The sequence below is a fragment of the Pararge aegeria genome, chromosome 11, assembly GCF_905163445.1.
Source record: "Pararge aegeria chromosome 11, ilParAegt1.1, whole genome shotgun sequence".
In the NCBI taxonomy this organism is placed as follows: Eukaryota; Metazoa; Arthropoda; class Insecta; order Lepidoptera; family Nymphalidae; genus Pararge; species Pararge aegeria.
The window spans coordinates 7197836-7219818 of NC_053190.1; the positions used below are offsets into that span (position 1 = coordinate 7197836).

Consider the following 21983-nt stretch of genomic DNA (forward strand, 5'->3'; position numbering starts at 1 on the left):
TTATTGATAACTTGTCAGTGTCTAGAAGACTTCTATTAGTCAAAAAAAAAATTTGGCTTTTTACCGCAATAAAAAAGATATGTTTACCTTGGTAAATATAAAATGTTTTATTATATTCATAAGGTAGGCGAAATTCTAATGTACCTTATTTTTTATTGTCCCCTATTGAATGAATATGCATATTGGCCTCGAAACTGCTGAGATATGAACATATTTTTTTTAGATTTTTTACCTCTGAAAGTCCCGTCAATTTTGGTAAAAAAAAAGTTCGGATATTCAAATATTTAATTAGTTATACATTCGTATTCGTCTTCAGAGTGTCGTTTAAGATTTCCTCTCCAGCTTCCATGATAATTTGATCATTGTCAGCATAAATTCCATCCCAAAAATCTATATTTTCAGCATCAATATTTACATCACACTTCAGCTCTCGACCGATATTAAGATAGTTCCTTTTTTTATTAGTAAATGGTTTCCATTCTATTGACTTGTGTGACGTAGTTGGATTCCTGGAAAATTTAGAATTAACAGTGGAATGTACTAACAAAGTGTTTACTGTTAGTTGTTGTCATTGCGCATGACTTGCTGTCCTTTGAGCAGTTGCATACTGTATCGATGAAGATCTTTTGTCTTTATTTAAATTAAATGGTTTCAACTAGAATCTATAAAAAATATTATCGAAATGCATACTCCTTGTTTAGATCATCTGTTGAATTTAGTATATTGTTACGTAATGATATACTTAATAAAAAAATACTGAACCTGTTAACCAATGATTGGTATTATTTTAGTGCTTAAAGATTTGTCATTGCTTTGATTTAAAGATCAATCGCCTTCAATCTAAACGATAGTTGCAATAACTAGGTTCAATTTCTCATATTAAATAATGGTAGGTATGACTAACCTATAACTAAAATAATGTCGATCTTGATCAGTTAATAAGCTCTGTTCTAAGCCCTGAATTTTGTAGTTATTATTATATTACCTTAGTAAAAAAATCAATCGAGATAGTTACGAATAAACTGCTTGAGACAACAATGTAGAACTCGTTTTGCTGACTTGGGATATTTATGAAAACAGAGTTATTGCGTTTTTCGTAAAGAAGGTAATGATCTCCACTAAATTAGAATTGGACAACCATGCTTTATTTCTGAAGATCACCCTATTTTTGTCTTGTTGATTACGACAACATAATGAATTAGGAAAAAAAAAAAAAACGTTCGAAACGGATGATCTAATGTTGTATGGACATCTACGAAATTTACGCACATATGCGTGATTTTAGAGACAGTTATTTGGTTTTGGAGAAAAGTTAAAATAATAGTTTTTGGCACTTACCCAGTGGCAGCAAACTGAAACCATAACTGGACTACTTGTTCTATTATATCCTTCGATTCTTCTGTCAGCGGAATATCTAAACAGGTTACGTTAAAAAAGTAGGGCAAATCATCCGCGTGACAAACACCGGATATTGAATCCATTTTGTATACTTTCTTCGTATAGTTTCTTTCTGTTTCGGCACTAAATTTGTATATAAAGACGGGCATACCTGTGTAATGATCGTGATAACGCCCAAATCTAAGAATATTGTAAGCAAATAATCTGTCCGTTTCAAGAGCAATCACTTCTTGAAGCATATTTTTATTTAAATCTATGCCCTTAAAGTAGAATTCGCGAATCTTCCGATCTGCGTCTTCCAGTTTCTCTTTATTTAATTTAAATTTTAGTTCTCTTGGGACTACGACACCTGGTTTTAATAGAAAATTTAATGTTCCTGGAAAACTTCTTCCAATCTCTATTCCTTCGGCCGATGTATACCCTAAAATAATGGGTACTTTAGAAATGCGCCCTTGTTTTACCAACACCGGTGGCTCGTCGGTTATAAAGTTTTGAACTCCTAAATTTGAATTTTCAATCACAGGAGCAAATATAATACTGTCTACTATATCTTTAATACCATGATCTTGCGCAGGTAATTTTATATTAACTAAAGATTGTACTGGTACAGTTCTTAAAAATTGTAGCAATTCATTGCGATCTTTTGTGTCGTTACCCAACATCTTTCCTAATTGAAATGCCCGGTCTATGCCGTTTAGACTGTATGACCACTCGTTAAGACAAACACCACTCTGGCATATGGCCTTATTAAATAAACCCTGACTCATTTTTGATATTAAATGATAAGACGTAGATGCAGCCCCAGCACTGCAGCCGAAAATTGTAATATTTTCAGGGTCTCCCCCAAATGCGGCTATGTTATTCTTTATCCATTTTAACGCAGCGACTTGGTCTTTTAAACCTGCATTTCCAGGTACCTCTTCATTATCGAGACACAGGAAACCTAGGACTTCTAATCTGTAATTAAATGTCACGAGAATCATTTCGTGTCTCATGAAAAATTCTGGTCCGTAATAATCCGAATTTCCAGAGCCAGTATAGAAAGCACCACCATGAATCCATACCATGACGGGCAAAGGACGTGATGGTGAAAGTGTTTTAGTATAAACATTGAGGTACAGACAATCTTCGTCGCCCGTTTCAAAACGCTGTAGTCGTTCGTTATATTGGGGGCATACCGGTCCATGTTTCGATGCGTCCCTTATGCCTTGCCAGGATTCTGGTGGTTCGGGAGCCTGGAATATGTGCAGAAGTAAGTATCTATTATAAATTAACCATCGAATTTAGTACCTATTCTGAAAACGTTCTATCCTACGAGCTTCAAAAAATGGAGAAAAAGTAAGTAGTCTTTCCACATACTAACTATTCTAAAGTCATAATTTTAATAATTTGGTAGGTACACACTATAACAGCTGAGGAATAACAATAAATAAAAATATAATAATTAGTGTGGTACTAAAAATATGTTAGGCGACCCGTGTACCCACCAGCTTCTACCAGTGCAAGAAGGAGCGAGGGAAATTACTATTTATATCCACACCCACTACGTTAGGGTTGGAATTAAGACGATGGCTGAAACTGAGACAAATTTGGAAAAACTAATGCCGTTGTGCTGAGCTTAAACTCTTTATGTCTCCTCCCCGTAGAGTCCGACAGGGATAGCTGCAGGTCAGACCGATATTCTCTAAAAAAAATTGACGAGGTCGACTCTTCGTATTCCCCTTTTTTTCATTAAAAACAGTCGACTCAATTATTTATGACATGTTTATTTTAAGATGTCTAGGTTCTTATTTTATTTCATGTTACAATTTTGAAATTTGTCTTTTAGCCCTCCGAACAAGGTGCTTAAAAGACTAAATTTTTGTCTTTTTAGAGAGAAAGATTTTCTAAAGTTGCTTACAAGAAAATAAACGACAGCGACATGTGGTTGCTCTTACCATTATTATCCAGAAATAGGGAAATACTTTTATATGGATAACTGTCCTCTTAAATTTAAAAAATTGTCTATATTGTTATTAAAATTAATATATCGTAAAAAAATTCTGTTTGAAGCTCAAGTTACATTGCATAAAAAGCCGTTTCTAACATGCCGTACTTATTATAGGCAAAGCGAAATAAATATACTGAGGATAAATTATCACAATAAACTAACCATCTGAGAAGCGAATTTTTTTTTGAAATAAGTTGTCCTAAGAATAACTTTGCAAGTGTTACAATTTTAATTGTTTGATAAACGAAGAACTTTTCGCTCTATTATAATTTGCACGCTCACCTTGAATCTTAATATACCAAGCGGGGGTTTCGCGTAAGGTATTCCTTTAAAAGCAACGTATTTGACATTGTTGCTATGTTCAATAACGCCTCTCAAAATGCCCTGTTTACTTTCTGCTGTAATCATCTTTTGCTTAGTTCTGTAACAAGGGTTAAAGTGTAATGTACAAAATGAACATGGGAACTCCGGAAATTGGTGGTTTGCCAAACCGTTTGATAACCTTGTACTTTGACTTTGGTTGACATACTCATGTAAAACGGTTAGATAAGTTTTTATTAAATTGCAAACCTACTATTATAGATGCGAAAGTGTATTTTTTACTGTACCATTATTGATAGAATTTGGCACAGTAGTAGAGTGTATTCGAAAAATGTAAAATCAACGCTATATCCCGGGAAAAATATCCACGCATTCGAAGTCGTGGCCAAAAACTAAAGGGGACAGTTTGAGAGACGTTTGAGACACATTTGGGTTTGAATTCTACATCATATCAACCCATTACCGGCACACTACAGGGCACGGATCACCTCCCATAATGAGAAGGGGTTAAGGCCGTAGTCCACCACGCTAGCCCAGTGCGGATTGGTGGAATTCACTAACCTTTGAAAACATCATGGAGAACTTTCCGGTATACAGGTTTACTTACGATGTTTTCGTTCACCGTTGAAGCAAGCGATGTTTTAATAGCTTAAAACGCATATAACTTAGAAAACTTAGAGGTGCGTGCGAAATTGACCCCCGAAATTGAAGCCGAAGTCTTATCCACTGGGCTATCACCGCATCCTATGAACTCTTTGAATTCTTAAAGCTGGTGAAAATTTTAGTTTCTTGTTAATAGTAACAAAAAATTAACGACAGCCTTGTAAATTGTGTTTTCATTTTAAATCCACTTTCTGAACAATCATGAAAACTTGAAGGGTAGGGAGTGAAGCACGGACAAACAAATACAAACAAACTCTTAGGCATCTAAAATGTTACTAAACTTTGCTTCTCAAACTTCGAAGATAAAGCGAAAAATTTTTTCTATAAAACAAAAGAAAATATATTTTCATATAGCACATTCATATATTTATTTTTGTACCTTCACCTTTATAGTCACCTCTTTACTTACATGTGCGAAAAAGTATTTTAATAGGATAGACGTAAAATACTCTGCGTAGAATGATTAGTGCACAGAGAATGCTGACAGTTGGCTTCATAGCTGAGAAGTTTTATCTGAAAAAGATAAATTGTTATCTGATATTATTATGAACCGACTGGATTAATTGCTATGGCGTCTGTAAACGTTTCTTATCTACTAGGTATGTACTTACATTACCATTTTGAAAACCCCCTGATGAAAACCAGGGTTTTTAGACCACTTTGTCTGTCTATTTAAATTATTAATAATATAAACAGACAGAATAAGTGGAGAGAATATAATAATGTGGTAGCGCTCAAACTGATTGTAGGTACGATTTGAGTGTGGTTTTTTTACCACAATGTACATACGTTCGTTCACTTCCAAATATTGGTTCAATAAGTCATTACAGTTTGTTTACGGCTACCAAGACGCGCTGTAATCGGGTTCATAATCGTCTCTCTTCTCTCAATTTTTTTCACACCACTATGCCCTTGCAAATTACCTACATCATTTATTTAACTACGTCCTAGCTGGGGATATTATTAATCAAGAATCCTGAATCCGCAGATTTTTTTTAATTCCAATATTTCCTACCTCGCTACGATGAATGATAGCGTCCCTCTCACTCGTGTGCTTTGATGCCACAAAAATTTATGTCAGAGACGTTATATTGTGGTGTTATTCAAATGAATTATATGATCATCGGGAGCCTATAACAGTCCACTGCAGGACTAAAGGCCTCTCTCAACGGGAGGATTTGAATCTCCATGCTCGGCACAGTAGATGGTAGTAGTAGCACGGAGGACGCCGCTGCCCATTCTATTCCCTTAGTCGCCTCGTACAAAACCCGCGGGAAGAAGAGGGGTGGTGTCAACTATATTCTGATCTGCCGGCACATTCATTATTTATTTAATTTAAAATTAAAATGGCGAGTGACGACGACAACAGCACTATAACCTTAATTGCTGGTGTGCAAATGCAATGGTTCTAAAATTATTTTATGATTAATTTGATATTTTGGCTTTTTATGACAGTGGAGGATAGGGTTCCGTTGGCGCCGTTCGGGTACGACTACGAAACCATTGATAGCTGATGGTTATAAATAATATTATTATAACAATGATTCACACCCATACACGCGATAATGTGGTAACAAGTTATAATACAATTAGTTAAGAGTTCCATTTTTTTATTCTGGATAGTTTTACACAAAAAGTAATATATAGATATACTTTACCTATTTGGAATTATAATAATTATAACCGACTTAATAAAAGGAGGAGGTTCTAAAGTCGTTTTTTTTTTTTTTCAATTTCTCGAATATTTATGGATTGTATCCAAACGAATGGTGCTGTAACAACCTGCCGATCAAAAATCGAAGTCGTCACCGCCGCGCCGAGCCCCTAAAGTCTCACCATTATTGACGGATCGCGTCAACGTTGCTCAATTTGTCCGTACTTCCTTGCTAATTAATTGCGCGAAGAAACGAACTTTCTCTTTTTTTAAACTTTCAACACTGATTACCTATTGTCCCTAGATTTCTAGATACCTATTTACACAGTTTTCGATTTATCGTTGTGTAAACGTACCGTCGATTACGTAATAAGCCGGAATTCTTAAATTTAGGGATATAACAGTGATAACCCAAAGTTTAGGGCTTTCGTCTCCTTTTCGGGGAAACCGTGTTCGATCACCTTTAACTTTAGGGTGTTTTGTGCATTCCTAATTTAAGCGATCAATATCACTTGCTTTAACGGTAAACGATAAAGTCGTAGGAAACCTGCATGCCAGTTCTTCATAATGTTCTCAAAAGGCGTTTTCTCCATAATGTTATCTCATTAACTAGGTACTGAATTAACGATACATTGAGTCAACGATAATCAAGAGTGATTAGAAGTTTTAAATGATATATTAATAAAGAATAAGTAGAATAAATACTGATAAATAATGACTTCAATGTAAAGTTTTTACTTAATTGCCATACTCTGTTAAATTACGTAATAATATTCCTTCAAATAATGTCTATGTATTTCTGTATTACTTATTATTCAATTTTATTGGTAGGTGGTATGGAAAATGCCTACACACTCAGTTTGGGATTATATGGGGTTTGTTCCCACTGAAAGTTGTACATTTCTCGATGGACCTATTGGCGTGAGTTGGCGATGCTCTTGTATATAGTAACCGCGACTCAGCATTCGTGTATGAACTGGTTTCTTCAAAGTCATCATCATCGTTAGCCTATTTCAGTCCGCTACTAGACTAAGGCCTCTCCAATAGCTCAACATCTTCTTCTATTGAGTAAACTGTATCTAGTTCTTCCCTGCTGCCCTGGTTGTTGATGGACGGCCGATACTTCTGTGCCTCAGAAGGAAAGCAGTATGAGCTTAATAATAATTATAACTTGTGATATAATTGATTCAATTGTACAAAAATCTCAAATTGAGATGTTGAGTGAAACTTGGTTTTCCGATAATTAACTGCCTATTAGTGTTCCAAATTTAATTATGTTTATTATGTCCATTTCTTTGATTATGTAGATATTTTTTGTGTAATTTAAATAAAAAGTTTATTTAACTAAATAGTGCGTTATAATAAACTTTCAATGTATGCAATATCTTTTTTTCTATTGTTAGTGTCGTTTCTTCTACAAACGTAGAATAAGGCGAAAGGTAAAAATTTTTAAAAGATTTTTATCTTGTTACGCCAAAGTATAACTTCTACCGCGTGTACATAAGTACACTAACGTTATTTTTCGTTCCCGTAAAAAACATTCTCTTCTAAGTATTTTATGCTTTTTCCCTGAAGGTACAAAGTGGGCACACCTTATGATTTGAATGATGCTGCTGTTCATTTCACTTTCAACACCAATTTAACAGGAAGCTTCTAACCGTGGCATCTAGGTCGCTGTACGCAGCACTAATATTTTTTTATGTTATTGTTATCTCTATAGTTACTTAATAGATAGATATCTACCAGTATATTGTAATTTACAAGCGTTAGATTCTTCAAATTATTATGTTACAATGCGGTTATAACCGATATCAAAACTATTAGAGAAATCTCATACTAATATATAAAGCTAAAGAGTTTTTTGTTCGTTACTTGAACGTGCCGATCTCAGGAACTACTGGTCCGATTTGATATCATCACACAAAGACCAATAGGAGCATAGCACCAGTGTTTCAAAATCGGGGGTTTTTTTTTCCTCTTTAGAGTTTCCGCTGCAGCCTTTTGTTATAGGGAATTAATAAATTAATAAAAAATATATTTTAATAAGGCAAAACATGAATAGGTTCGTGGGCTGTTTATTAGCGTTTACTTGATTGAAAGTGTTAAATAGTGGGTGATTAAAGCTCTAAGAGCTAGAACAAGTGGGTATATTGATTCGCCCGCTCTTCTGTCTGTATATCATAGATTTGTATCAGTACGTACGATTGAAAAAACGTTTCATTTAGTACGCTGCGTCCCGTAATTAATGCGGGCGAAGCCGCAAGGCACATCTAGTTATTAATAAATATTTAAACATATTTATTTTTTAAGACGGTATTCAGTATCCTCGTCAAGTATCACTTTCGTAAACTATTTTTTATTATTTAAAATATTAATATTTTTTTGAATGGCCTTATTTTGTACTATTTTAAATTTACTGTGTAACTGTTAATTGAAATAAACTTATTATTATTATTTTTGTACCTGTATCACAAGAGCTTCACATGTCAAGTACGAAGTAGGTAGGTACTTGCGACCTATAACAAAACGAATTCTTTACAAAAATGCATAACAAGGTTTCGCTTGGCAGTTATAGGTATTTTATTCCCTCCCGCAATAAGCTTAAGTGTTTTTCTTTGAAATGTTTTACCATATTTTATTACAGTTTAAATTTCCGCAGTGGGTAGTTAAAGTTCATAGACTTAAGTGTAAAGATAGACGGCACGTTTCAACATTTCGACTGATACGTAGAGTAGATGTCAGTTGTTGGTTGGTTAGATTAGAAGAGCTAAGAAATGATGGGATCATAGGTTTTATTCATGAAATACTACAACAAATTTGTCGAACCCAACTATCTATGTTTTATTTCTAAAACATATATACCCAAATATATATGTTTTAAGGATACTACGAGAGAAACGGCAAACAAACACACAGGGCGATGAAAATTCAATTATGATGTGCGTCGCAATCTAGGCATTTATCGGTTTATGTACAGGTATTAGGTAGATAGGTACCAACTTAATGTTCTAAACTTAGCTGTTAACAAACTAACATTAAAACATGCACATTAATTGCATGTTGTTAGCTGTTGTCCGTCGGAGTTCTGGCATCTAACTTCGAATTTCCATAAATGGGATCAAGTAGACAGTTAGCTCTTTGTAAGATAAAATAAAATGAAATCGGGAGAGACAGCTGTGGACTCGGAATACATATATATATATATATATATATATAAATAAATTGCCGTAAAACAATAGGTATTCGAATATCTAATTTTCGGTAACGAAAGGTAAAAAAGGCTTTAATCTATGATGAAGTGATGGAGAAGGTATTCAAAGTAGGTATCCCCGCCCCCGCTGACAAATCGTTTTACCTAAATTTATCGTTATATCATCTATCTTCAGATTAAATACACAATATACACATATTTGTGATCATGTTTATTCACGAGGGCTCCGTCTGTATTTTCCTTTAATCTGTGATATATTTCTATAGAAGTTCGTCTAAAAAAACAATTTTGATTGAAGGGGAAACAGCGGAGGGTCCGTCTTCCCCGCGGCATTATTAGGGTCTTGCAAACTACAGATACTATTTGGAATTCCTTAGGGAACAAAGGGGGCCCTGTGAAATGAAAACTGCTCATGTGAAAATGCTTTCATTGCTTTTTCCGCGCCGCCACAGGCAATTCATATGTTGTGCTCCTCTGATGGTTAAGTTGGGGAAAGTAAAGTGTCATTCTACGGTCTGTGGGAGCTGTTGGAAATGGATTTTGCCTCATTGATTTCCTGTTTATGTTTCTCTTATCTATCAACTCCATATTATATTATAGATTTTGTCGCAATTTTTGCAATTGTAATATCTGTTCAAAACAGATGAAAGAGGGTGAGAATGGGTATAGGGTGCATTGGAGGGTAGGTAGGCTAGGTATTTTAGTTAGCCTGGTAGCAGTTGTTCAGTTGTTAATAATTGTCAGGATTTACTTTTTAGATGCCGTAATCCGGACGTTTTAATAGCGATTTGAAACCGACTAATCGGACTATTGCCACTGAAAACTGGCCTCAGTCCGGTCACTCGACAAGCCGGAGTACCTTCACTGAAAATTGGTCCTAGTCCCACTGCTGTTCTCTCTCTCTCTTAGAATGCGAACGTAGTACTTAGAACATAAGAGTTGCTTATCACCGGTGGTCGACGGCTCAACGTGCTCGAGGGCGGGCAACGTTCATTTACTAATTGAAATTCCTTGATACAACATAAACTTATACTTAACAATTCAGGATCGACCCTGGTGGGAGCATATCCTACCGACATAGACGTCCTACAAGCTTTTTAGAAACCGATTTTTGGTTACGGGTTTAATTTAAATGTCAAAACCATAATTTTTTGACGGCCGACTTGCGTAGTAGGCAGCGGCCCTGCATTCTGAGCCCAAGGCCGTGGGTTCGATTGACACAACCGGAAAATGTTTGTGTGATGAACATCAATGTTTTGTCAGTGTTTATCTGTGTGTTTTAAGTATTTATGTGTATTATCATTGTACATGGATTAAAATTGTACTTTGCAGCATAATATCATTAAAATTAATAATTTAGAGAATATCAGAGATTTATTAAGCGGGGACAGGGCGGTTGGCTGGCCTGACATGCGTGTTCCACAAATCTAAAGTAGGTAGGTACATACATTGCACCCGTGCGAAGCCGGGTCGGGTCGCTAGTAGAATTATAAATATAAACTAACATTCTAATTCGATTTGCTTGATGGCTAACTCTGCTTACTTTTACAAGTTCCAGTATCGCTATAGTGAAAGTTTATTGTAAACTATACACATCTTGACCACCTGATATGCGGATGTGCTTCTGACGGATAGGTAGGTTATTCGAGTTATGTAAATAAATAGTCGATACGTATTTGAACTGCCTTGTTAGTTTAGTGGTTGACATGGTTAGCTACGGATTGCATGGTTCTGGGTTCGATTACATTGTACTAAGATGACTGGTGAATACTTTTAGGAATAATATACATTATACATAAATACTTCCGATGATATCACATTAGAAACCTTAAGTTATCAGTGTTTATCTCCTATATAATATATTTATAATATATGTTAACCTTCCTCTTAAATAACTCTATCTTTTAAAAAAACGCATCAAAATCCTTTGCGTAGTTTTAAAGATCTAACGATATATAAGGACAGACAGACAGGGAAGCGACTTTGTTTTATACTATGTACTTAGTGTCTAGCTGTTGCTCGTGACTTGGTTTGCATGTTTCGGTTATTTAAAAGTCTATTATTTTGTTTTTTATTTTTGGGAATGGTATCTAGTTACGTTACTTTTCTGTTATAAAAATTCAATGTCCGTTTCTAGGATAAATTTGTTGTTTTTGTGCTAAATTCGTCAAGATCGGTGAACTGTTTAAGCTGATCATTGTAAAATAGTAACAAATAAACAGAAATACTTTCACATGATGATACAAGGATAGCTGTCTGAAAGGGCATGCTAGGGTTTTACAGAATTTTTAGTTAAGTACCTACCGTACCGGGCCTGGCTGGTTTCATCATCATCATAACATTATCGGCCCACTACAAGGCCTGGGTTTCCTCTCAGAATGAGAAAAGGTGTAGGCCATACTCCACCACGCTGGTCAAGTGCGGATAAGTACACTTCACACGCCTTTGAGAACTTTATGGAGAACTCTCAGGCATGCAGGTTTTCCTTCACCGTTTTAAGCAAGTGATATTTGAATTGCTTAAATTAAAAACGCACATAACTCCGGAAGGAAGGATAGCTTATTTTGCCTTTTCTGCATTTTTACTGTTCAACTGAGACAGATGCCAGACAGATGGCTTCGTCGCTTTTCATCCGACTAAATCATGTCAAAAGTAGATAGAAAAGTAGAGGTATAGGTACCGCAACTCATCCTCAGACCAGACTCTATTACCTATTGTTTTACTAAAGAGTCTACAGCATATCTTGAAAGAAATGTTTCAGGATATGTTTTAATAGATATATTGTTTAACAGTACATTGACACAACGCTCTCGAAACATTTTAATATTTAAAATCAATAAAGCAGCATGTCTGTATAATAATTATGCAAATACAAGCACCCCTAAAATGATGACATTTGATGCGTTATGGTGTGGGGGTTCGAAAATATAAGAGCAGTTGCATAAATTTGGCCAATTTGACACGGAGCACGCCGGGGGAGGCTAGATTCCCGACAGGGATGGTGCCCCGGGCGATGGACGCAACGATCCATCCCCCGCAATCATCTGTAATTGCGCACCAGCCCTCGTACAAAAGATAACTATTATGCCTTTATTAAGATCACTAGCCTACTAAAGGGATACTCATAATTAAATTACGCGCCGAAATTTATTGCGATCTTGGGAGGTGCAGTACAATGAAACAATACACCCCACAAACTCATGTTGTGGGGTGTATTGTTTCATGTAATCATCTAAGTTATGTACTTTGTACATCTGTGGCTATAATTAAGGCGATCATCATCATCAACATCAACGTCCATTACATGTGAGAGTCTCCTCTCACAATGAGAAGGGTTTAGATCTACCAAGCTGGCCAAGTGAACTCTGGCATTCAGGTATGAGGTATCCCCACGATGTTTTCCTTCACCGTTTGAAGCAAGTGTTATTTAAATTAAAAACGCACATAACTCTGAAAAGTCAGCAGTGCGTGCCGGGAATTCGGTCTGAATCACCGCTTCACTAGGCGATACTGGAGGCTAATGTTTGTATTTTAGGCTGAGATCTTTTGAGCATACTCTCAAGGTATTTTTCAAGCTGTAATGAAAGTTTTAATCCTATGTTTTTCAATATTTGCAATGACAATTTGACGTTATGAAATACCACCTAGTAAGGCGATTATGCAGATAGTGGGTATTAGTTCTATACCTACCCCTCTCTTCTATGAGAAACGAGGTTTGTGTCATTCGGCTATGGGATATTAAGTAGACACCTACCTACATGATGGCAATCTCACCCGATGACTTTGTAACATGATGGAAGATCATAGAAAAAGATAAATATCCAATATGTTAAGAGAATTTTGAGTGGGGTAAGGATAAAGTATGTCATCTATATACAATTTGTAATTAGAAACTTGCAATGTTGTGTAGTGACTATTGGGAAAATTCTGATTACAACTTAATCTAAAAAAATCTATTATTATGTAGGACAATGCAGAAATGAGGAGATCCATAGAAGAACCAGAGTTGCCGACATAGGTTAACGAGTCGCGAAGCTGAAATGGCTATGGGCGGGGCAAATAGCTCGGAGAACGGATAGTCGTTGGGGTCCCATGGTGCTGGAATGGCGACCCCGCACTGTGAAGTTTAGCGCTGGTCCACCTCCAACGAGGTGGATAAAAGACATAAAGCGCGTCGCAGGCTGCCGCTGGACTCGACGGCATAAAATCGTAACCTACTCGTATGTCCAGCAGTGGACGTCTATCGGATGATATGATGATTCTGAGTTTTCCCTGCTCTTTATTTTATTAAACTCTTTTACAGTTTCTTGGGTACTGATGAGCTATAGATACCACATGCTTAAACAACTTTAATTAATTAATGTAAAACACTTTTTTGTTCTTTAACGGAACTCGGTATATCATATATCGGATAATACATATGGCATATTCCAAAGCATTTACTATTAATATTCAACCATAGCATAAGACGAGCGAGAAAAGCTAGGAGATTGTGCCTAAAAGCATATTAGTTGTTGAACCGGTCAAAAAGCTCTTTGACAAACTACACTGTCTGTTACTCGGTTGCTGCGTGATTAAACCAACATTTTGTTCAATTTCAAGTTAGCTCGTGACGGCAATTTCTCTTGATGGGAAGTGATGATGCAGCCTAAGATACTAACGGACTAATCTAATAGGGGTATGGCAGAAATATCTATCTATCAGGTATACACCCATATCTACTCCTAAACGGTATCTATACGATATCTATCGGCAAGTCTTTGTTGGTAGTTTGGCAACTAGCCACGGCCGAAGCCTCCCATCAGATGAAACCAGAGCAAATTCAGTACCTAATTATAAATTCCTAATTTTCCTAAATTGGGAACCCGGGACCTTACACTTAAAACCACAGCGCTCACAGTTGCGCCAAACTACAACTACAAGTTAAACTCTCAAGCTGTTTTTGAGCTACACACGGACAAAAGGACGGACATACAGACTTCCTACAGACAACGGAATCATCCGTTTTTTCCGTGATGATGTGTTGTGAGTGATGAATTTCGAAACTCTTAATGCTCTAATAGTAGTTGTTATTAGTGCTTGTATCTTCTTTGGGTAAACACTACAAGCCAACTGCAAGCATTGGCAAACAAAAGCTCCTTGCGAGGTAGACAGAGTTTAGAGTTGTCGGCCCTCATTGCGCGGGCATGGCTACTCCGTACGAGTATACAATGCCAGATTATAAATAATTTAAACGTGTCTGCAGTTAGGCGCGACATCCGTTGTAGAGCTACATAGTGTTAAAAACTATGCATATTTCTACCCAAGAATTAACGGAGACGGTTATATACTTTAAAGTTTGTATGTGTTTGTTTAATAGATAGGTATTAACTTTTATTCTGGAAGACTACTGGGTCGATTTTGATGTTGCTTTATAATAATAATAATAATGTCTTTTTTTCAGGCAAAGACGATATTAATTAATAATTTATGAAAAGTTTGTTCTACTTATGACTTAAACCGTGTTTTACGGTTGTAAGCCCTTCCACTGTTACTGTTTATCGCGGCAGTATCCTAATCGATCCCGTGAGGGCTTATAAAGAGCCGAGTGTTCTAGACTATTTTACACCGCGGGACAGAACAGAAGCGGTAACGGCTTAGTTAATAAATATAATCTGAACACGTTATCATGTGCGCGGGTATGGTAATCATATAAATGCCATAGCGTTTAAGATGCCTACAAAAACGCGTGGAGCCAATACGTGGGCGAGGAATGTGATTGTACCTATTTGATATTCGCCACGCGATTACAGAGCCTCTTGAGGAACCACGTTGAAGGCGATTTGAGTAAAAATATATTTTTTGAAATTATTGCGAATGGTGGCACCTCGTTAGTGAGTCCATACTCCGCTATTATTTTAAATTGCGTTTGTGTTGTTACAACTGGAAACTCAACAACTGAAAAAGTGATTCTTGTGTGATTACTTACGGATTCGAAACTTGGTCACTGATCATTATTATAGCCTTGATAGTAAAATATTCGAGTCATTCAACGGGCGATGGAAATATCCGAAGAATACTCTATGTTACTCATATCAGGAATTGCAAAGCTAAAATGGCAATCGGTGGGTTAAGGACCAATGGACTTTGGGGTTCAAGATGATGTAGTGATAACCACGCACTGCTAAACGGAGTATATGTAAAACTCCCAATAGGTGAACGACGACATTAAGAGAGTCGCGGAGACTAGTAACGAGCGCCAGGATGCGTTGGTGAAAATCTCTACAACTCTCTACTACTCTCTATTTAAAAAAATGCCCGCCATTTTTTTAAATAGTGATAATTGACGGACCAAGTAGATGGCCCACCTGATAGTAAGTGGAAACGCATCGCCTATAACTACACTAGTGAGATCTACACTTCGCAGGGCATGCAAGGAACACGTCCCGAAGTGTGCCACCTAGTTTTCATCAACCTGAGACGTAGGTGCTTAGCCTCATGTGTCTGTAATAAAGCGCAACCACGCTCTTCACACCAGAACACATCATTGCAACAATTCTGCTTTGCGGCAGAATATACATGGTGGTACTACTTCCCCAAACTACAACTACAAACATTATGGAACAATCTCCCATCTGATGTGTTTCCTCAAAAATACATTCTAGGGTTGTTCAAGGGGCGGATAAACCAATTCCTTAAAAGTCGGCAACGCATCGGTGGCTCTGGTGCTGCAGATGTTTATGGGCGGCGGTGAACACTTAACATCAGTTAAGTGAAGCACTTGTTGCTCGTTTGCCCGCTATTAATATAAAATAAAAACGATCTTTATTACAAAAGGCTCTACCACTACAAATCTCGCTGGAGTCTGGACGGCCTTCGCTTGAGGCCATGACAACAAGATGCTGAAAGACAGCTCTTGCTTGCTTTATGCGCAAATGTGCGACCAAATCCACTTTTCTTATTCTACTTCTTCAATTGGCAAACAACCAAAACGCCTTAGAAACTGCCCCTATCCTTAAGATGCCTGCTATTCTTAGATGAGTCAAGCATCCTGCATTGGTATAGAAATAAGACCTTTTTCTCGCTAAGAAGTGGAAATAATATCCAACGTGTGTTACCTCGAAACTACGGTCTGAACTGCTTGCGGAGCGGGTGGTAGAGCGACGCATTCTGATAGTGCGGATGTTCATTGGCGGCCACAGTCACTTAGCATCGGGTGACCCGGGGTGCTTGTTTACAAGCAATTGATATTCCTATAGAACCCGCCTACATGCAAAACATATCATATTATATAGTCGCGAAAACAAGACGAAGAGTAATACTTTGAGCTAATATAAATCCATTACCGACCTACTATCGGGCACAGAATACAATGGGAATTTTTGGATTATATATCGAACACCGCCCCCCCTAAATGAAGGCCGAAGTGTTAACCAGAAGGCTATCACTTATCTTTGCTAAGATAAATACCTTTTTTTCCTAGAAAGTCAAAGCTTTAAGAGAAAAGATTATCCCTCCCATATAGCTTGGAGCTTCAAAAGAGTAAGAAGATATGAAGTGGTAAGTAAGATACTGACCATAGATTATTTTTTTTATTCTAGAAAAGACGATAACGTCAGTGCCGTATATTTTACGTAGGTACCTAATGGTATGAAGCTGACAGTTTTAAAGTATATTATATCCGTGAAACTGTAAATGTAGAAACACCTTGGGCACACAACTGCCCTTTAAATTGACACTTAAATTAAATTTATTGGAATGAATATATTTTCGGAATACAACATTCAGTCCTTTAGATGTGACCATTCTGGCGTATCTCAAACATTATTGGAGACATTTATTACACGGTTTGTGTAATTTTTGTAACCCCATACAAAAACCGAAAAAAGTAGGATACTTTTTTCGGTAAATTTCGTTTCGCGGTAAATTCTAATACCGACGTGGCTGAGCATTCGATCTACCTATCCAAACATCCATATAAAATACTTCAAAAAAAGACATCAACGCGCCACTGTTTTAGCACAATTTGGGCATTGCAGGAAAAAACTAAGTTTATTCATAACTTTATAATTGCATTAACCGAGTTACTTACTTGAATACACAAGATTTTAAAAGGATCGCAGGTACAGGAGTTCAATAAAATAAATTAGAAACCCGCCTGCAAACCTAATTTTTAACCTGCTTATACCTAATTATATATACTTAATATTAATTAATGTTATTTAAACTTAATGTTTAACTCAAAAAGGGTATCTGAGCCTGCGACATACTGTACAAAAGTATTTAAGAACTGTTCGTCGCTAAACATGTCTCCGCCTGCGAGAGCACTTACAATTTTTTCACTTTATTGCCGAACCATAAATAGATTACACAAAAGGCGGGCTTAATGCTTTAGCATTTTCTATCAGATAAGCTTTGTAAGTGCGAGAAACTAATGTGGGTGTGACCAAAAACAGATAATTTATGGAATATGTACATACTAAGTAATAAGTAGATACATTATTACGAGTATATTAAAGTAATTTCGTAAGAAACTTCCCATACCAGCGTACGGGTTTTCAAAGGGCCTCTAAAAGACTGCTTAGTTTTCCTACATGCATACTGGTACTTGCTATCCAAAACCCATTAGAATACGTGCAACGGAATATTAATGCTGCTTAAATGTAACGACGATATAAATAAACGTATTTTATTATAAAATTTAAATGAAAATGTATGGTATGTAAGGGAAGAGCGAGATCTTCTAGCAGGGGTTTTATACCTAACAGGTCTCCGCCTTATCTGCCTATGGTAGTATATGAACTAATCTTTTTCCCTATAATTAATGGACTTTAGTAATTTTCATTTTATTTCAGTCCATCAATTAAAGGAAATACCCCTGCCCCTAATCTATAGCAACGTCTCCAATTTAATACTGCTTCTACTGCAGCAACTGCAGTTAATAGTATCGTCGCCAACAGCCTAACAACCGAATATAAAATTTGTCGAAATCAGTTAAACTACTGATTAACATGTTGGCTAGCATGATGACTTTTTTTCCCGAAAACTAATCTCGAGTTTCGTAATACAAAGTTGTTAGGGGAAATTATCTTGAAAAACAAAAAGTTACGGGAACGGTGGCATCCTTATGTGGTTGACATACAGGCAACACGCACGAAACGCTTTTCATCTACATTTCCGATACGGACTGCTAAAGTTTGGAACGCTCTTCCGGCTTTGGTGTTTTCTGATTCATACAACTTGAATGCTTTCAAGGCAAGAGTGAATAAGCATTTTCTAGGCAAGCGCGCCCCAACTAAGACCGCATCACTGCTTTCCATCAGGCATGATAGTTGTCAATCGCTATCCTTTCAAGTATAAAAAAAAAGTTAAAAATCCCTTTCAATCGATTAGTACTGGAAATACCATTAAAATAAAAACTTTAATAGAAAAAGTTTCATTCCAAAGTATACAATATAATATGCAACACGCTAGCTTATGGGTAGATTAAATAAGTAAAGAGGTAGGAGTATTTCTATTGAATGGGTGTAACTGAGATTCAAACAAATTCTTCTCTATAAATCTTAGTGGCTCCACTTCGATACAGAAACCTGAATAAAAGATTTGAAAGACATTTGTCTTTCAAATCTTTTATTCAGGTGTTTCATTCAGGTATGCGGTTCTTCTGGAAAAGTAACCTATAATATCATTGCCGGAAGAAAATGCATCCTGTAGCCTGTAGGCTGTTATTATCTTTAATATTGTGGCCTTTACGAATGGGATTGCGATGGGATTAAATAATTCGCTCACTTGTCTCTTTATAGATGACTAGCTGTTTCCCGCGACTTCGTCTGCGTTTGTTTTTGTTTTTTGAGACACATGGACATTAAATTTAGGTATAGTTGTACTGAAATTTTCAATTTGTGTATTCTGATACAAAAAAAAAAAATCTATTCGCATAAACAATAGCTGAAAAGAACTGTCTATTGTCAAACTTTTTATCACCTCTCCCAAAGGAACTGAGCTTTATTTCGGGATAAAAAGTATATATTCTATATAACTTCTATTACCTCCAAAATTATGTTTCCAAAGTTTCATGATGATCGGTTCTGTAGTTTTTGCGTGAAAGTGTAACAAACAAACTTACATTCACATTTATAATATTAGTAGATATTTATATGTATTCGTTGGTTGTATTTAATTAATTAAGATTTAAGAATATGTACCTATCTATCTCTTGTTCACTTGGAAAAAGGTGCCTATTAAATATATAGATGAGTGCGGAAGTTCTCTAACGTTATTCCAGAGATGTTATTTCCAGAGAGGATATCAACCTGAATCCCGATGAAATGAAGCTAAATCGATCGATCAATTACTTTAACCACGAAATAACTGATTTCTTAGATTCTTCTGTTTAAATCCGCTTTCCTTTGATTGACAAAGTATCTTACATGGTTTTAAGGGGCAATAAATGTGATCATGGAAAATTATTTATAGGTTATAGGTACATGGTTTCGGGAATTGCCAAAATCTTTTTTAACATATCACTCCTTAGACCTACTTGGATTTTCCGCCTTATGGCTCGACTGCAATTTGAAAACGCCAGGTACAGTCGAGAAAAAAACAAACAAACGAAGCGTTTTTTGGACCTTCTAAGATTTAAAACGACCCACTGAAGTTAGAAATCAACTCAACAAAACTAAGGTATATCTAAGTACTACCAATCGTTTCATTTTTGTCCCTATAAACTTTAGTTTTGATTCAATATGATCCATAATTATTTCAAAACTGAATTATATGATAGGCTTCACAAAACGTAAGAACCTCAATATATCAAATGGATGTGCAACTTCAAAAGGTCTAATTCAAGTATTTCATGGAGAGCAGTGAAGTTATGAGGTATGGCTATGTGTATTGCTACCACTTTTCCAGACAAGACAACAGAAACTTACATTCCATCTCCCTCAGTTGTTGCAGTCTCTTTCGCACTAAGCAAGCGAATGGTAGGACAGGCGCACGGCGCGCGGCGTGGCTTGACTGCATTCAATTCAGTTGTTAACCAGCCTTGAGCCAACCGTCGCTCTGTAGCTACATACGCGTTGTGTATTCGATATTCGCGTCAAAGTTTTGTTTTTGTACTGAAAATGAAACAAACACGGTTACTAAACTATCCAACAAGCTAACGTTGTCGTGATGGTGGCCGTTGCTACGCTATTTTGATTGTGGTAACAGTCAAAACTGAGACATTCCTTATGTGAGTGAAGTGAGTTTGTTAAGTCGAAGTGAAATATTTGTTAAGTTGTGTCGCAAGATGTCTTTGAGGATAAGTTGAACCGTACTGAAAATTGATTAGAAAGTTCCAACAGCGCCAACATGGGGACCCACCGGTTGCTTTCACCAGTTACTTGGCTGCTGATTTGTACAGGTAAGCGAACTTACTACTTGGCGAACTAAGTTGCCTACTTACTTTCTGACTCACGGCGCTCCGCACGCCGCACCACAGCCGCCCGATCAACAACTGGTTGTGAAAACGTGTTTGTGTGTTGTATTTTTCGTAGATGTGTGCACGCCATTCTAGCTGTTGTATGCAAGTAGAGTTATTTTTTTTAGAGGGAAAAAGGATCCCTATGTCAGCAACAAAAAAAGTGCAATTTTTTTTATGAATAATATAATATGGTTCAATAGGTATATTTGCGATACTTAACATAAATAGATGATTAAGTAGAAAAAAGTTAACATTAAACATGATTAGTATAAAACTATCCTGCATAACTTGAATTAAACATGAGATATTAAATATCTAGTCGGTAGGTACAAAATATGGAATAATTGGGTGCTTGGCTTTTTTCTAAGATTCTTGGAAAAAAGCACCCAAGGGTTGGTTTCCCTAGTGTTGGTTTTCTTATCTTCTTACTATCGTATAAATATCATAGAGATTTAACAATATGCATTCACAACTAAACATCCTGTAGTAGGTAGGTAGGTACCTATATTGAGAGAATCGGTAGGTACAATGTTCTTTTGTCCCTTCGATCTTTTCATCATTTTTAGTTACCTGAGTCGATCGTAAAAATCGTGTAAAAACTTTTTTTTCCTCTTAAATCTTCATAAGTACCTACCGATAATCTCTTATCAACATAAAGCTTAAATACCTAAGAACTAGAATTTGCTACTTTAATCTACGTTAACTGAGAATAATGGCTTAAAATACACACTGATCACAGTGTGACCACAGAATAAGTCTTGTATTCTGTAATTTTAGGAAAAATCTTGGTTTACACTTTACCTTCATAACTAAAACTGCATGCCCTGTACTATATTACGATATACATATATAGGTACTACCTACCTACTTTCTTTTGGGAAAGTATAAGATTTGTTTCACCAAGAACACATTGCCGTGCTAATGAAAAAGGCAACTTTATGTCATTTTGCTAAAACTAAGTTTCGTAATTGCCTTGCATTTGTAAAAGGAGCTATGCAAGCAAAGGTTGGGCCACAGTAGCATGCGAAAGCGATCCTGTGGTGTCTCGGTATGGCGTAGACGGTTCCGCTGGGTTTTAGTGGGTATTCTGGTCTCGTGTCAGCGAGTCCCACATACCTTTCCGGAAACAGGTTAGATTATTTCTTACTCTTCTCCGTTAGGGATGCGTCAATGTATGTCGCAGTGCAAAAAAAAAAGGTTGTTAGGTTGGGATATCTAAGAAATAAGTTTTAGCAGTAGTAGCGCTGCTTATTTTTGCCGCTAAACAACACTTTCGCAATGCTGTGTTCCGGTCTGGAGGGCG

General features: G+C 36.4%; 2 protein-coding genes across 3 annotated transcripts in view; one reads left to right on the forward strand and one right to left on the reverse strand.

The window, feature by feature from the left end:
• Positions 1 to 271: 271 nt before the first annotated feature.
• On the reverse strand, positions 272 to 20703 carry LOC120627747 (para-nitrobenzyl esterase-like). Of its 2 annotated transcripts, none has more exons than XM_039895773.1 (6): positions 20663 to 20703; positions 20148 to 20333; positions 4782 to 4885; positions 3671 to 3809; positions 1339 to 2633; positions 272 to 509 (listed from the first exon to the last, which is right to left on the reverse strand). In XM_039895773.1, exons 4-6 carry the CDS (start codon positions 3794 to 3796, stop codon positions 293 to 295), a joined length of 1638 nt encoding a protein of 545 aa, XP_039751707.1. In that variant the 5' UTR covers positions 3797 to 3809; positions 4782 to 4885; positions 20148 to 20333; positions 20663 to 20703; the 3' UTR covers positions 272 to 292. The 2 variants fall into 2 exon arrangements, with proteins under 2 accessions (XP_039751707.1, XP_039751708.1); XM_039895774.1 differs by lacking the exon at positions 20663 to 20703 and adding an exon at positions 20581 to 20634.
• LOC120627745 (hemicentin-2) overlaps positions 20234 to 21983 on the forward strand; it is a 38028-nt gene continuing 36278 nt past the window's right edge. Inside the window, exon 1 of the mRNA XM_039895772.1 lies at positions 20234 to 20620. Within this exon, the coding sequence (XP_039751706.1) occupies positions 20569 to 20620 (52 nt within the window). The 5' untranslated portion in view covers positions 20234 to 20568. The remainder of the gene's footprint in view (positions 20621 to 21983) is intronic.

What these genes read in the sequence shown, in the direction of transcription:
- LOC120627747 (XM_039895773.1), bottom strand. Translation starts at nt 3,796, where the DNA reads ATGATTACAGCAGAAAGTAAACAGGGCATTTTGAGAGGCGTTATTGAA. An exon ending in TTGGTATATTAAGATTCAAG is followed by an intron (nt 2,634 to 3,670) that starts GTGAGCGTGCAA and finishes CACATATTCCAG; the next exon opens with GCTCCCGAACCACCAGAATC. An exon ending in TTTCAGTTTGCTGCCACTGG is followed by an intron (nt 510 to 1,338) that starts GTAAGTGCCAAA and finishes TAAATTTTCCAG; the next exon opens with GAATCCAACTACGTCACACA.